We start from the raw sequence: 15,261 nt of genomic DNA on the forward strand, positions 1-15,261 counted from the left end.
TAATAAATTTGCAGCAAATAAATCATAGTAAAATAAAACAACTGAAAACTGATATTTGTTTTATTACAAATTGTTACAACATTTAATGGATTCATACAACAGCAAAAACAATAATAATATAATCTAACTCATGTATTCCTCTTTAATGTCGTCAAACAATTCCCAGATGGGTATGCTTTTCTAAATTTTGTTATGAGATCTTGATCAGTTAGCCTTATACCTTCTACCTGGTTTCCAAGTGTTTATCCTGCATAAAACATTTCAATTACAATCGATGGCAACGATAGCAAAGTATAAACTTACCAGTTGGGTTGAATATTATGAGATCGTCCAAATAACTCAATTTTCCTAGTAAAGGGCGACAATCGTTCTATAATACCATATATTTCATCTGGTTTATGGACTAGTGTCTCGCACTTCGGCAACTATCACATCGCAATCCAAACCACAGTTCAAACTGGATGGGTTGCCTTTCTTGCCCACCTAAAAATATACACAAGTGTTTCATTTAATTGTCATCACTAGATCTAGGACAAACAACATTCTAGTTTATAAATATTATTAAATAACTCACCAAACAATGTTCTTTGCCGTGATTCAGCCAGTGACCTGTTCGGCCCGGTCCTTATAATCCTTTGTAATTGGTTGGTTTTTACCCAAATTATTTCGTCTACTCGTTCATAACCCCATAATTTTAGACATTCTCTACCGAGCTCCATGGCTCTATAAACAATAGATGCTATTACAATGATAATAATAATTTAATACAATTTATGCAATTATCATGTGCTAAGCCTACCGTCCAGTGACCCATAAAAATATAAGTCCTTCATCCTGCAATTGTGGAATACCCAACCGCCGCATTTCATCATCAGATAATGTGCCATAAGGAAGTTCCATATGAATATCCCATGGTGGATCAGCCATAATTACGGCAAATTTTCCTGGATTACACAACATTTATGAAAATTAAAAATATTACATAATAAATTAGACAAATAGGCCTTTAATAACTGAATTTTGATTTGTTGCTCACCTAAAAAAGTGAAATCCATAAACCTCAAATCACACTGAATCCACTGACATGGTAACAATTCAGACTTATCATTAATTAATTCTTTTTTTGGTGGAAAACTATTAAGAGCGTTTACTAAATTCACTTTACTAGTTACACCGTCAACTGCATAGTGAACATATCTAAAACAAGTAAATAGCTCAATTTTACAAAAATAAAAAAAAATCTAAACTGAATGATAAACTCAAAAGTCAAAATCACCTTTTATTAATCTATCGGGAAAAACTAAAATGGAACAAAGATAATACTAAAAACATTAATCTGCTCAACTCAAGAAAATAAATGATTTAAATGATAAAAACTCTCTTAACAGTTTGGGGAAAGCCCCACACATGATTTCAAATAATAGGCCATCTGTGATAAGTCATCACAATATTCGCTTACATAGACAATTATTATAAAACCAGTACCATACAATTTTAACAACATCCGATATAACTTAATAGTATAACTAATTTATTAATACAAAAGCCAAATCAAATTATCTATGTTTCGTTCTTAGTTTTTGGATAACTACTCAAAGTACTACAAAGTAACTAAGTATAGAACTAAAATATGTGTAACTAAATTTAAAATTAGTTTAAGTTATTTATAATGTATTATTCTCTAATAAGCTGTAGTGTCGTCTGACAAAAATATAAACACATGATTGTAATTTGCCAACTTTACTAACAAGCGTATTCATAATATGAAATAGCAGGATTTATAGTTGTCTTCAAATTATTAATTATAAATATAACTAAATACAATATATTGATACTTACTTACAAGTATCCATGTGAAAACAAGTGTTTAGAAAAGAACAATCACCTAAAGTTTCATCAGTATGCATTTGGATAATTTTTTTAAAATGAAGCTTTTTACAAACATGCCCCTCCATGCAATCTGATCGAGTACCGTGTGGACAAAATTCCATAACATGCGTTCCTTTTTATAAAAAAAATATACATTATTATTGATTATTTATGTCATAATACTTATATTTACCTCCTTTAGACCGAAACTTTTTCACATAAAGATTTTTCTTTAACTGTTTGTTTGGTAAGCAGTTCCATTATTTCTTCACTGACTTTTTTTATTTCTTTTTCTCTAATCGAAGGCATTGAAATAAGGGACTAAACCAGCATATTATAAACAACATTTTGATTACATATAAGAATTGTACATACAATCTTATAAATCACATTTGGAACAAGTATAGTTTACCAATTCTCTCGAGAAATTAAAATAAAATTGCTTAAACTTATGTATTTTATTGCATCGATTTAAGATAATACAATTAGAAATTGTCGCTTAAATTTAATTTTGACTATGTATAATAATATAAATAACAATGGTTGCATGCAAAAAAAAAATGATAGATTGTGGAGAATTTAATAGTATCATAATTATTCAAAACTAGAAACCATCATAAAATGAAACATTTTCTCAATTTAATTTATTTAAATATAACCCAAAAAAAGAAATTTATTTAATAGGATTTACACCAAATAAAGTTAAATTAAGTTAAAACTCTAAAGTTACTATATGATTTAATACAATATCAATAGACAGTGATATTGCTCATTAGCAGTCTGCACAGTCATGTAAAAAGAATCTATGGATAATTTTCATTTTTCGTTATAAATTTCAAATAATTATAACATCAAAATGACGTCTGAGTAACAATTTCTAATTTCACTATCATTCTAATGTCGGTAAAAAAACACCAGTTCCAGCAACTTTTTTTTAAATTATCAAAGTGCATGGTAAACTAAATTTGCCTTACATTCTAGTATTCTACTCACCATTATATCATCATCAGACTCATCAGACTTTTTATGATCAATTGACAACTTTGGTACTTTTGAATTTTTTAAACATTCATCAATTTCTTCATCTGAAAATAGTTCAAATGTTTAAATTAATAGTAATCCGTTATGAATTTATGATACTATATACATAACAATGGTGTTAATTACATTCAAGCCGTTTGATTTTATCTTCTATCAGCAAGCGAGATTTTTCAAGATGCAAGTTTGAATCAATCTCTGATGATAAACTATTAGTCATTGCAAGTAATTTTGCATGTTCGGCTGTTAATATTTTCAAACCTTGCTGGCCATCAATTGTAATATTTTTTAAACTAAACAAATAATAACATGAGACATTGTAAAAGTTATCAATTGTAACGAGAATACCTTATAAGATTTTGTGCAGCAAATTTGTACAGCAAATTAACAACAGATGAATGTGATATGTAGGTAGACTCTTTTTTCAAAAGATCAGTCACTAATTGATGAGATGTGATCGGGAGATTAACTGATAGATCAACAAGTATTTCAAGTAATACACGTTCACCGCCTACTTTGCTCCAATCAAAATCTGATTCGTTTTCTGCATTACTCGTACTCGGTGCTAAAGATTCCCCTGTAACATATGTGATTATTTTAAAACACCATCACTGGACCACTAACGTTGATGTATGAAGGTATTATTGTAGGCGTCACTTACTTGGAACAATTTTATCAGGCGTTTCATTTAGAATAACCTGCCGTTCGATTTTTCTCTTCTGAAGTTTTTCCCGCAGCGAATTTCGTTTGCTTTTCACAGCTTGAATTTCTTGCCAGGCATCCGACATGATTGAATCATTTAAATCGTAATCACAACCAAAATTATTGAATCAACAACAGTCTACCGCAAAGGAAAAATTAATTTGTATTAATATATAATATCATATTACTAATATGTAAACATAAATAAAAAACATAGGTACATTATCATAATGTTATTGTACACACCGTATAAACGAGTACATTTAGTTTTAGTAAACGATTTTTATTTTAAATCGAGTATTTTTATTTCACATCGTTTATTCAGTTTTAACGATAAAGAAACACTAACAGATCATGTTTTAAAATAATAGTCGGATTTATATAATAATTAATAGTAAAATACTCAAGTACTAAAGTGAATAAAATAAACGTTGAATTTTGAATTCTACTCAAAATATTATTTTGTGATTACACCAAAAAAGTAAACAACAAATTCCACACTAAAGTACAGAACCGGACTTGGTCGGATCTTCCCAGTGATAAGCGGATAAAGATACAGATGATAAGCGTAATCAAGGAAATGTATTCCAACCGGCAACCACAGAATAAATAGATTTATTGTCTATTTATCTGTGTTCCAACTTTTCTTCCAACGTTTTTATATTTATTTCAGTTACAAATTACAATCACCGACTAAATGTCTGGACCATTGTACTACAAGTACCTACTATAAAATGGAAGTTACAATTTTGAATTATTTTTATTCATTATATCGTATAATTGTATAAACTATTTGATTATTAAAAATTAATTTTCATAATTTATATACATTGTCGTCGGTGTTGTATTTTTTAATAATTAATAGGGTTTCGCACAATTTTGGTCTGTGGTCACGGCTATAGTACTATTATAGTTACCAATAGACTATAAATATGATATTTTAACTATTTTTGAAACATATTATATAATACACGTATACCGTTTAAAGTGTTTAAACTACAACTCGATACTCATAACAGTCATAACTCTACATGCACCCTGCACGAGTCTTCTGCTGAAGTATTAACGATTATATATTAGTCGTTATAATTCAGAAACGATTGATTTAAATATTCGACAATACGGAAAAATAAACAATTTTTAACTTCATTAATTTTATAATAATGAAAATAATATCATTGAGAGTGTAGGTTTATTTAAGGAATTGGCCTTTAGGAAAAACAAAAAAAAAACATGTCACTGACAGCCTGACACAGTAGCTCACGTGGCATTGTGTCATTGTATATTAAAAACAACGAAACAAATTAAAAAATATAAATAAATATATATATATATATCATTGAAAATATGGCTGAATAAGAAACACAATTTTAATGATAACAAATAAAATAACGAAACGTAAAATAAAAAGTGATTTTTTTAAAAAAGAAAAATGATTTAAAAAATGGTAAAAAAAAAGTGCATTGGATAGACAACGCAATAAACGAGGACGGAATATACAAGAAAATAATAATAATAATAATAATAATATATAAGACATTGTGAAAAAGGTGCAATACATAATATATACTAACCAGTAACCATATGGGCCAGTAGGCCACTGCCCACGACTGCAGGTCACCTCTTTGCAATATTGTCGCGGACGATCACTGACACGTTTGATCGGGCGCGCGGCGCGACGACCATTACGGGATGGTTGACGGCCATTGTAACACTTGTTATAAAATATTAAACACTGAAAACGTGTTAAGAGTTTAAGACAGAACAAACTGGCAGCAAACGATTAAACTTGGAGTGGCCAGCAAATACTGTGTCATTTCAACACACTTATGTAGACGGTATATATAGTGTACACGGACTACAGATTTTAATTTGCGCTCCAAAACACTATAACGAAATACATTTTTTAGAGGAAATAAAAAGAATAATGTCTCCTAATGATAATTGCCATTCCGGGTGCGAGCAAATATTATGTTTTTAAGTATGACCGGCTCCGGTATATGGTACCTATACTACAGTGGTATCAATGTTCAATAGATATTGGTTTTTTGGTCAATGGGTTTTCTATACGTTTTTGTGTACGTAAACCTTGTTGATGTAACCCAGTAACGTGCAGAATGTGCTATGTGTATACAGGAAATTTATTTTTTATATATGGGTATTGACAATTATTTATGTATATTGTACACTTTATATTGTCAACACGTGTTAACAATCGACATTCCAGATGCGAGCGAAAATTATTTCTTAATAATATATAATAGACGGTCGATATAATATTGATGACTCGTATATATACCTAAACACCTATTGAAATAATTACTTGTCTAATGATTCGTCCTTCGGAAGGTATTCCTTCCTGCAGTATAATACGTCTGACACTTATACACTATATGTATAATGTCTTACCGGCGCGTCGACAAAAGTGAGTACCTAGATACTTGTCAGGGGCGTACCTATTTAGAAATGTCTTATGGAGGAGGCACAAACAAAAAGTTCAAATTTCCGTACATGTGGCGTATAGAGTTGTAAAATATCTCATATTATAATAAAAATAAGTATAAAATGCGGTGAATGAGGGGGACACCTCCCAAACGACGCGTATACGCGCACTCGTAATAGTTCAGAAAGATGCGAAGACATCGTGTGAAACGGACATCGTGTCGTCGCCGGAGCGGAAAATGTGCCGAGAATATACGCACGTGCAGTGACCGGGATGGGCCGAATCGTGCATTGGCTGCGCGCGCGGGTCAAACATCGAGACGCCTCGACGTTTGTGTACTTGTGAGATGCAGTCTGCAGATCCGTGACCGCCGAGAGAAACCCGCAAACGTCATAATATTATATCATATATTATTATCACGACGGGAAGCGGGGTTGCCGGTATAAGACGGATGACCGGAAATACCGTACGGCGCGGCTAATATTGGCATACGCGAACGCGAGCAACGACGCGATCCGGATACGGCTGCGATGGTAGCGACGTATATTGACGTGCGGAAACCGTATGGGGGGCGAATTGCACGGAATAGGATAAATGTCGACTGTGGCCGATCCGACGGTTTCCGGGCACGGTGCAAGTGCGCCGCAGACATCGACACGGCGACCGGAAGATGCAGACATGACGCAGACGACGACGGGACGACATTATAACATTACCATTATACAGAATATCGCGATGATCTGTGCAGCAGACACTACCTCTTTTACGCGTTTACATTTCGGCGGCTGAATCACTCCGCCTTCGGTGGCCATTAATACCGCGCAGCACTTTTTCACTATATTTTTCACTGTATAATGTATATTCGTCGTCACCGTCATCGCGCACAGATTAAACGCGTATACACTATATATTCTTCCGCCCCCACCGTGCATACTATAAAAAAAAAATAGATTTAAGGGATTTGGGCCTATTTATTTTTTCAAAGTCTATAATAATATTATATTGATATTAAATATTTAAAATACATTTTTATAACGAAATAATATAATAAATCGGTGTAATTTATGCGTCTTGTTCAAGCTGCGTCGTGCTATTCGGTTATTCTGCGCGATTGCTTGGTAACGTATAACATATTAACATGGTGTCATGAATCATGATGACGCGTACGTTTGGACGTTGTTGGTGTTTGTTTCATCAACGAGATCTTATGATTTCTACAAATTACCTAAGGGCTAAGATTTATAGTTTTTTCGTCTAATATGTGTTTAGACGTTTAGTAGATTTAATATAGTACAGATCTGTTTCGCACGACACGCGCAGGGCCCAGCGAATATACATATTTCACGTGCGAGTGGTGTGACAGTTTTAATTTGTCTGTGAAAAATGAAGATTTAAGATAATAATATAAGTTCAAAACATCTGCGAGTATATATATATATTATACACGAAATCAAATACGAAAACTAAATAGTAAATACTAAATAGTAAAAACGGTTTCGCGGACGAGTGTACCTAATAGTGAAAGCGAATATTATATAATAATTATTATTATATTCCGCTTGGGTCGGACGAACGGTAATGACACGGATATAATATAATATAATATTATTATTATCATTATTATAATATAATATACTATTATATACCTTGGATTTACACATATTATACAACCAATCGTGCATAAAGAAAAATTGAATCTTAAATACCAATACAAATATAATGTCATTTATCATGTAAGCTGTCTAAATGTCATTTGTCTTTCTGTGGGTTACTTTTTATATATGTTATATATATATATTGTATAATGTATATGTTATAAAAACGTTTTATGTTTATGTTTAAATGTTTTGTTAGAAATAATTATAGATTTCCTAATATCATAGTCATTAATACTATTAACTATTATATTACATTAACTATAATAAGCAACTCGAAAAACGTAGTAAAAAAAGGTTAGTTATTCGAATGACAACGTATTTATCGGAATTTTTTTACCAATTTTAAAACAACACATGGAAAAGTTTAATTTTATATTCTATTGTATATATGACATCAATAATAATTACGGACACCTCGATAAGACTTTCGATTATTATGAAGACGGTAGCCGCAGCGATTCCTGGTGATCTCCGGTCTCAGATCCGGTTCATATGTAAACATTATAAACATATAATAGATATAATGAGCAGCTGGGAACTCGACGACGCTTGCTGCACGTAAATAGTTCCATAGTTCCATTACTATTACTATTAGCCCGAACTCTATAATTGTCTTTCAATATCCGCGAACGATGGACGTCGATTACCTATAGGTACCCGTAAAGCCTTGAGGCATTTTCAACAGTCGTCTTAAGGCGGCTTTGTTTGAGTGCAGCCTGCAAGCGACTGTCATAACTCATGATATTATTTACAAGTTTACGCGTCGCCGCCGATTTCCCAAGTCATTGGTCTGTACTACATTCGGATTAGTGACCTCCGTATAGTGCGACGAGAAGCATAGCCTCTCTTACGTGCAAATCCGGAAGTTCCCGAAATCCCTGGCCCATCACCTAACAGAGAGTGGGCAACAGTATCCTACTACGAACGGTAAACACTCGTAAAGTGGTTTATGACTGTTAGTGGATTCTATATAAAAAAATTCTTTGCAAAAATATCGTTAAATCAACAATAATTAAATATAAAAACAAAATTAATGTTTATCTATTATTTTGGTAAACATGGAATTTACCACATGAACAGCGGAATGGTTAAAAATTCAGAAGGAAAAAACGTCGGGAATATAAGAATATCTTATAGAATTTGTTTGAGTAGGTATTTGAACTGTATAACAATGGACAATGGTGGTATAAAAAACAGTCAAACGCTTGTAAAAAGAAGCCGTATACAATCATTATTAGGAAAAACAATGAACTTTCAACTTGGTTACTAAAGACTATTACTTAGGTAGTCGAATAGAACATATCTTTTGAATGTAGAATTCTATAACTGAATCGATTTAATTTACTAAGGAATAAGGATAATGTATAATAGTTTATTTTAGTTATATGAGACATGATTGGTAATATTTACTATTTAGACATTTAGTGATTCAAAATTCAAAAACGAAGTAGATACTTGAAAATATAAAAATTAAAATAAATACCTATTTCTTAATCAATCAAATCGGCAAGCTATTGAATTTTTAGGTTGGTGGACTGGTGGACACATTAAAGTAATGATGTTTGTAGTTTGTACCCAAACTGCAGTTGACAATTAACGTTCTTTGTGCATAATATGTGTGCTAAGTTTTCTGATTTGATCCTTTAAAAGGTTAATCTTAGGATTATAGATACATTCCCTACGACTTTTTTTTGCACATAGTTACACTAAACTATAATTATTTTAAATTGTTATACTATATGTTGTACAAGTACTTTTGCTCAAAATAAATTCTGAAATGTATAAAAAATTAATTTTTACTTTGGGTTTTGTTTAAAGTAACACCACTATACCAGTACAGAAAATGTATTTGTCACAAACAAATAAACAGTTAGTTGTTGTAAAATATAAAAGTGTGTCAAGATTTACAGTCTGCATACACAGTACACAAAATAATGCAATAAGTAAATAGTAAATACATTCAAAATTTATTAGTGTACTATTTTTTTGTAATTATATTTTTAAAATGTATATAATTTGTTTCTTTGAATTTCTTATAATAGTTATAATCAAAACTTTATAAATAGCATCATTTTTAATAATTTCAATTTTTTCACATGCCATTGAAATTTAATCAATATGTCACTTTTCGCACGCGTACAGTAGGTTTGCCACCCCAACTATATAGTTTATGTAATATATTAAGTCCATATAACTCCTATTCGCTTATATGTAATGTGGCTCAAGTTGCACAATAAATTGGACCACCTCATATACAATAAATTCATACATATAATACATAATGTATATTATTTAGTACCTATTCTTTAAAGTTTAAATAAACAAAATGTATTTCTAGATTATGAATCAAATATATATATTATATAGTTGATTTAGGGATCAGAATATTATGCAGAAAAACATGGTATGTTCAATAACAATATCATATATTTTATATGAATAATCTAATAAAGAATATTTATTTGATTTAAAAAAAAATTAAAAATAAATGGTCAAATTAAATTTTAAAAATGTAATTACAATTACAAAAAATAAAATTGATAAAACTAGTAAAAATAGTAAAAATATAATAACCTTTTTATCATTAGGGATATACATAATTATGTATTCAGTGCTATATACAATTACAATATATGTATATAAATAAACAATGATGTCATTTATGCTAATGGAATCTAAACTGAGGTAGCCTATCTACCTCTACTCCACCAATGATTTGATCAAAATTTTTTGACAATGCTTCTATGTTCCAGGTATTGGTGTTAGGGTTGTAAATTTCTACAGAATGTAAACAAGTAGTTCCACGTTTTCCACCAATAACATACAATAAACCATTCAATGCAAACACTCCTATATTCAAAATTTAATTTTAAATTAATTGGCCATCTACAAATATTGTTTTCAAAAAAGTAAGTATTATAGTCACCAGGATTGAATCGCCACAAGTGCATATCAGCAATAGATGACCAAACTCCAGTACTTGGTCTATAAGCCTCAACACTTTTAAGATGCCCTGATCCATTATTACCACCAACAACATACATAACACCATCTAAGACTCCAATACTAGCACCAAAGCGACTTACTGACATTTCTGCAACTGATGTCCAAGTATCAAGATTTGGATTATAACATTCAACAGATTTTAAAATTTCTGATCCGCTATAACCTCCTACCTACACAATTAAATTACATGTATTATAAATTTAAAATTAATATACAATTAATAAAAATATTTATTTACTGCATATATTAAATTATCGAGTACACCAACACTAAAAGTACTTCTCTTGGTAGACATATTAGATATCATTCGCCATTCTTTAATACTAACATCAAAAACTTCTGCACTATTTAGACTACCAATACCATTAGATCCACCGACCTATATACCAATTAATATAATAGATAATTTTATTTATAAATTATAATAAGAAATAAGTTATGTAAAGGAAATACTTACAGCATATATACAATTATTTAAAACGCCAACTCCTAAATTATATCGACAAACTAACATATCAGCCATTGGCATCCAACAGGGTGCATATGAAAATAAATCAAGCATTTCAACAGACCGAGAATTAGACATATAAAAACTACCCAAAGAAAACACAAATTGACTTGTCACTATTGCTAGACCAGTTGGCCTAGGGCATTCACCCACTCCAACCGCAGTCTGCCATAAGTTGGTTTTAGGGTCATACCAGTTTGCATTACACTTCATTGTTCTTTGAGATAAACTTAACATAAGAATAACCTGATGGGAATAATTAGATAAAATAATTGCAAAGATAAAATAATAAAAACAAAATCATACTTTATATCCAGACAGTCTAGGTGTACTACGAATTGATTGTGGAATAATAATAATTTCTTGGGTCTTAAGTTTATGAAAATTTAAAGCTTCATTTACATAATCTTTACCTAAAAATATTACAATTAAATTATGAAATTAAATTTAAAACAAGGAATATTTGTAAAATACATACATTCAGGACTATTTTTAAGAAGAGGTTCCTCAACAACTTCTTTTGTTATGTATTCTAAGGATATTAGAGGCAAACGTACATGTTCAATTAATCTAGGTAAGCTATTATACCTACAATCTAATTCATGTTTTACCCAATTAATAACACATTCAAATACCTACAACAAATAAAAATATAACAAAAAAAAATTATATAAGATTATTTAGTGGTTGAAACTTTGTTTACTTAGATTTATATATATTTGTTATATACAATCAAAACATATGGTAAATAGAATATTGAACGAGTATTAAATTGTATTATTGGACTTTAAATTGATAATATACTATTGTTGGTAAACTCAAAATGATTTTAAGTTTTCAGTTTTTTATGAGATAAATAAATATTACACATTTACACATACATGTTATGAAGTTGATAGAGGGTTATTTAATACTTATAAAATAATTTTAATCCTTCATGGCTAAGACAAGTTTTTTACAACCATATTATTTATATACCCACTTAACTGTCAATAACTTATTTATTATTCAGATATAAAAATAATTATTTGTGTTTATCAATAATATAGAAACGAGACAACCATATTTTAATTTATTTGTGAACATGTTATTCAAATAATCAAATATACATTCTCTTAAAGACACTAATCTATAGGGTTATAATGATTATATATTATACATTTTATATGTAAGTAAATAAATCTTTAGTTCAACACAATAAAATACTATATAAACTTATGAAAATTAGTTAACTTACTTTTTCTTCAAATGCAACATTAAGATCATTACTTGAAATTAGATAAATCAGTTCTTCAGAAGATAAAGATAAAAACTCATCATATTTAACCACTTCTCTAAAAATAATTATCGTAATTTATAATACATTCATATACTTTAATGGCATAATTAGATAATTAAATCAAATATATCTTACAAAAACTGTTTTTTAATGTATGCTTCAGAACTTGACAACAATTCCATACAGTCATGTAAGTCAGCAAATGCTCTGATACTAAAACAATTTGAAGGATTCAGTTGTTTTATTAAGAACTCAACACATACATCTCTTACAAACTCTAACTGTAAGAGATTTGAAGCTGGTAACAAAACCTTGAGAAATTAACAAAAATGCATTTAGCTAAGTAAATTGAAACTAATTGAAACAAATAAACATAATATTGGTAAGAAATACAATTTTTATTTATACCTGGACATTTTTTTTACTTATCATGATTTCACCCGTATAAATATAATCCAATAACAGCTGTAAAACAGTGGAATCCAGATATCTTATATTGACAATATCTTTATTGCTTTCATTAAAACGTGTAAACATTGCCTGAAAATATGGACTTACAGATACTAAAACAAGTTTATGTGCACATAGTACGGTACCATCGTCTGTTTGTAATTTTATATCACATAAAACTTCATTTCTAAAACAAAAAAATTTGCCATGAATATTTATTCTACTAGCATTTAATATCCCTCCCAACATACTCGCGGAATAATTGTAGGACTTCAAATATTCTGATCGTGTGAAAGCAATTTCTATAACTTTTTGATTCATATATTTCAGGTTTCATAAATTGATTTTGATCAGTACTACATGATGAATTTTGTATGGCATTCATCTTTTATAAGGACACACGCCTTTTAAATAAGTAGATTTTTTATATATATTGATTGTGTAATTATTAAATTAAATTCTGCAAAGATTAAGGACCAATAAAATAAATACCATACTCACATAATAAACTGTTTAGGAATAGTGTATGTATGGAATTCAGTGCTGAATTTACTGGAAGTACAACATACTGGGTTGTACAGGATTTAGTGTTCCACAACTCACAAGGGTTTTTAACTTATTATTTTTATTTCATATTTCAGTTATTACTATTATCAGGTTAAAATTGGACACAACACAAAAAAATAAATGTAAGTCTAATAGAAATAACATACCTACTTAGCAAGTCTCTTTTTTCATCATAATAATTATGAATAACGACCCTTATAATTTAATAAGCACTTATATTTAACTTGGTTTTTAAGTTAATTTGTTATTGATCGAGGTTTAGAAAAATGTAATACTATTATAGTATTATAATAAGATCATATTTCTTAAAGCTTAATTATGTTATAACTTATAAGTATCAACTAATTTTAAAATATTAAAATATACAATTATTATTATTATTATCATCATCATTTTGTATAAATAATTTGTCAATTTTCAAGGAATTTTTATTGTATTAGATGATATAGTTAGGTGACACACCACTTTTATAATAATATTTAGAGATGGTGATATTGTAATAAATAAAATATAAGTAGGTAGTGTAATTTCAATATTAACGTATTTTCTTACCTATTTGTAGTTTACTTCAAATTAATAATATCAGGATACGTAAGTAATGGCTTACAAATGAATTTGATTAGAAATATTATATTACAATATTTTATATTTCTATAATATAATTAAATTTTAAAAACTATTTATTCAATAAAATTCAAAACACAATTAATTTAAATACTGAATGATAGATATATACCAACAATACATTGAATGTCGATACACAATAATGTCTTGCGCGAGGAGTGTATCACTACTTGGAAAAGAAATTGAGTGATGAATTATTGGAAAATTTGCAGACCATATACACAGTACACACAAATAGAATAGAGTATTTATAGAGTATAGACTAATGAAGATATTAAAAATACCTAGTAAATACACGGTCAACGGTTATAAATATTTTGTTGTTATAAATGGCAAATGACTATTTATACCTACCTATAATAGTATAATAGGCTACCTTATAATATATATATATATATATATATAAATTAAAATAATCGGAGACGAAAATAATTTACTTAGTATGTTTATAATGACAAAACAACACTATATAGTTAATATCAGTAAGAAAAACCCGAATTTGCTTCTTAATTCTGGGGCACAGACGTTTAGAATGTAGAGGTTTAGACCCATTCTGGCTAGGTACTGCATAATTATTAGTTAGTTACAAGTGTCCTAGTTACCTAGTCAGGGACATGTCTAAATTATTATTTATTTATTTTGGGGGGGAGGAGGAGGAAGAGTTAAATATATTTACTTATACGTATTTTAAATGTATTTATTTCACTTGGTAATAAAATATTAAGTAATATTATTATCATTATTTTATTTACTCAGGTCATTGCAATGAACGAATACTAGAATTCTGTGAATTGACGATTCCGAGCAAATAAGACATGTAGATCGGATATTTCTTCTGATTCTGAGATCTGAGGATAGTAAGGATAGTTTATTTATTATTTATATAATATATTTAAAAATTTATAAATTATATTATTTTTATGTTGACATCACATTATAGGCGCAACTATAGAGTTTTATTTTTGGGTAGGCTAAATTGATATCAGCAACCCGTGGGGGCTTTCCCCCTACACCACTAGTATTGATTATTGACATTAACATAAAAAACCAAAGTCCCCCCTCCTAGTTTTGCCTATGGTTGACATGTAGTTACGGTTGATGTTGAACTAATTTTTTT

At 29.4% G+C, this 15,261-nt stretch overlaps 2 protein-coding genes across 2 annotated transcripts; both read right to left on the minus strand.

Moving 5' to 3' along the window:
* Positions 1-42: 42 nt before the first annotated feature.
* Positions 43-4,125, minus strand: LOC132928971 (N6-adenosine-methyltransferase catalytic subunit). Its single transcript, XM_060993958.1, is given in 14 exon segments — positions 43-401; positions 403-483; positions 575-619; positions 621-723; positions 800-944; positions 1,037-1,197; positions 1,840-2,002; positions 2,063-2,081; positions 2,083-2,190; positions 2,863-2,954; positions 3,037-3,200; positions 3,256-3,484; positions 3,569-3,748; positions 3,831-4,125. Coding segments are annotated over 13 exon segments (1,710 nt in total). The 5' UTR covers positions 3,696-3,748; positions 3,831-4,125; the 3' UTR covers positions 43-128.
* A 6,081-nt stretch (positions 4,126-10,206) lies between these two features.
* Positions 10,207-14,277, minus strand: LOC132929373 (ring canal kelch homolog). Its single transcript, XM_060994691.1, has 11 exons — positions 14,073-14,277; positions 13,205-13,413; positions 12,912-13,140; positions 12,639-12,814; positions 12,462-12,558; positions 11,703-11,859; positions 11,531-11,637; positions 11,174-11,470; positions 10,955-11,095; positions 10,637-10,886; positions 10,207-10,560 (listed from the first exon to the last, which is right to left on the minus strand). The coding sequence occupies exons 2-11, from the start codon at positions 13,336-13,338 to the stop codon at positions 10,376-10,378; spliced, it is 1,773 nt and encodes a 590-aa protein (XP_060850674.1). The 5' UTR covers positions 13,339-13,413; positions 14,073-14,277; the 3' UTR covers positions 10,207-10,375.
* Positions 14,278-15,261: the final 984 nt, after the last annotated feature.

This window comes from Rhopalosiphum padi, chromosome 4 (assembly GCF_020882245.1).
Source record: "Rhopalosiphum padi isolate XX-2018 chromosome 4, ASM2088224v1, whole genome shotgun sequence".
NCBI lineage: Eukaryota > Metazoa > Arthropoda > Insecta > Hemiptera > Aphididae > Rhopalosiphum > Rhopalosiphum padi.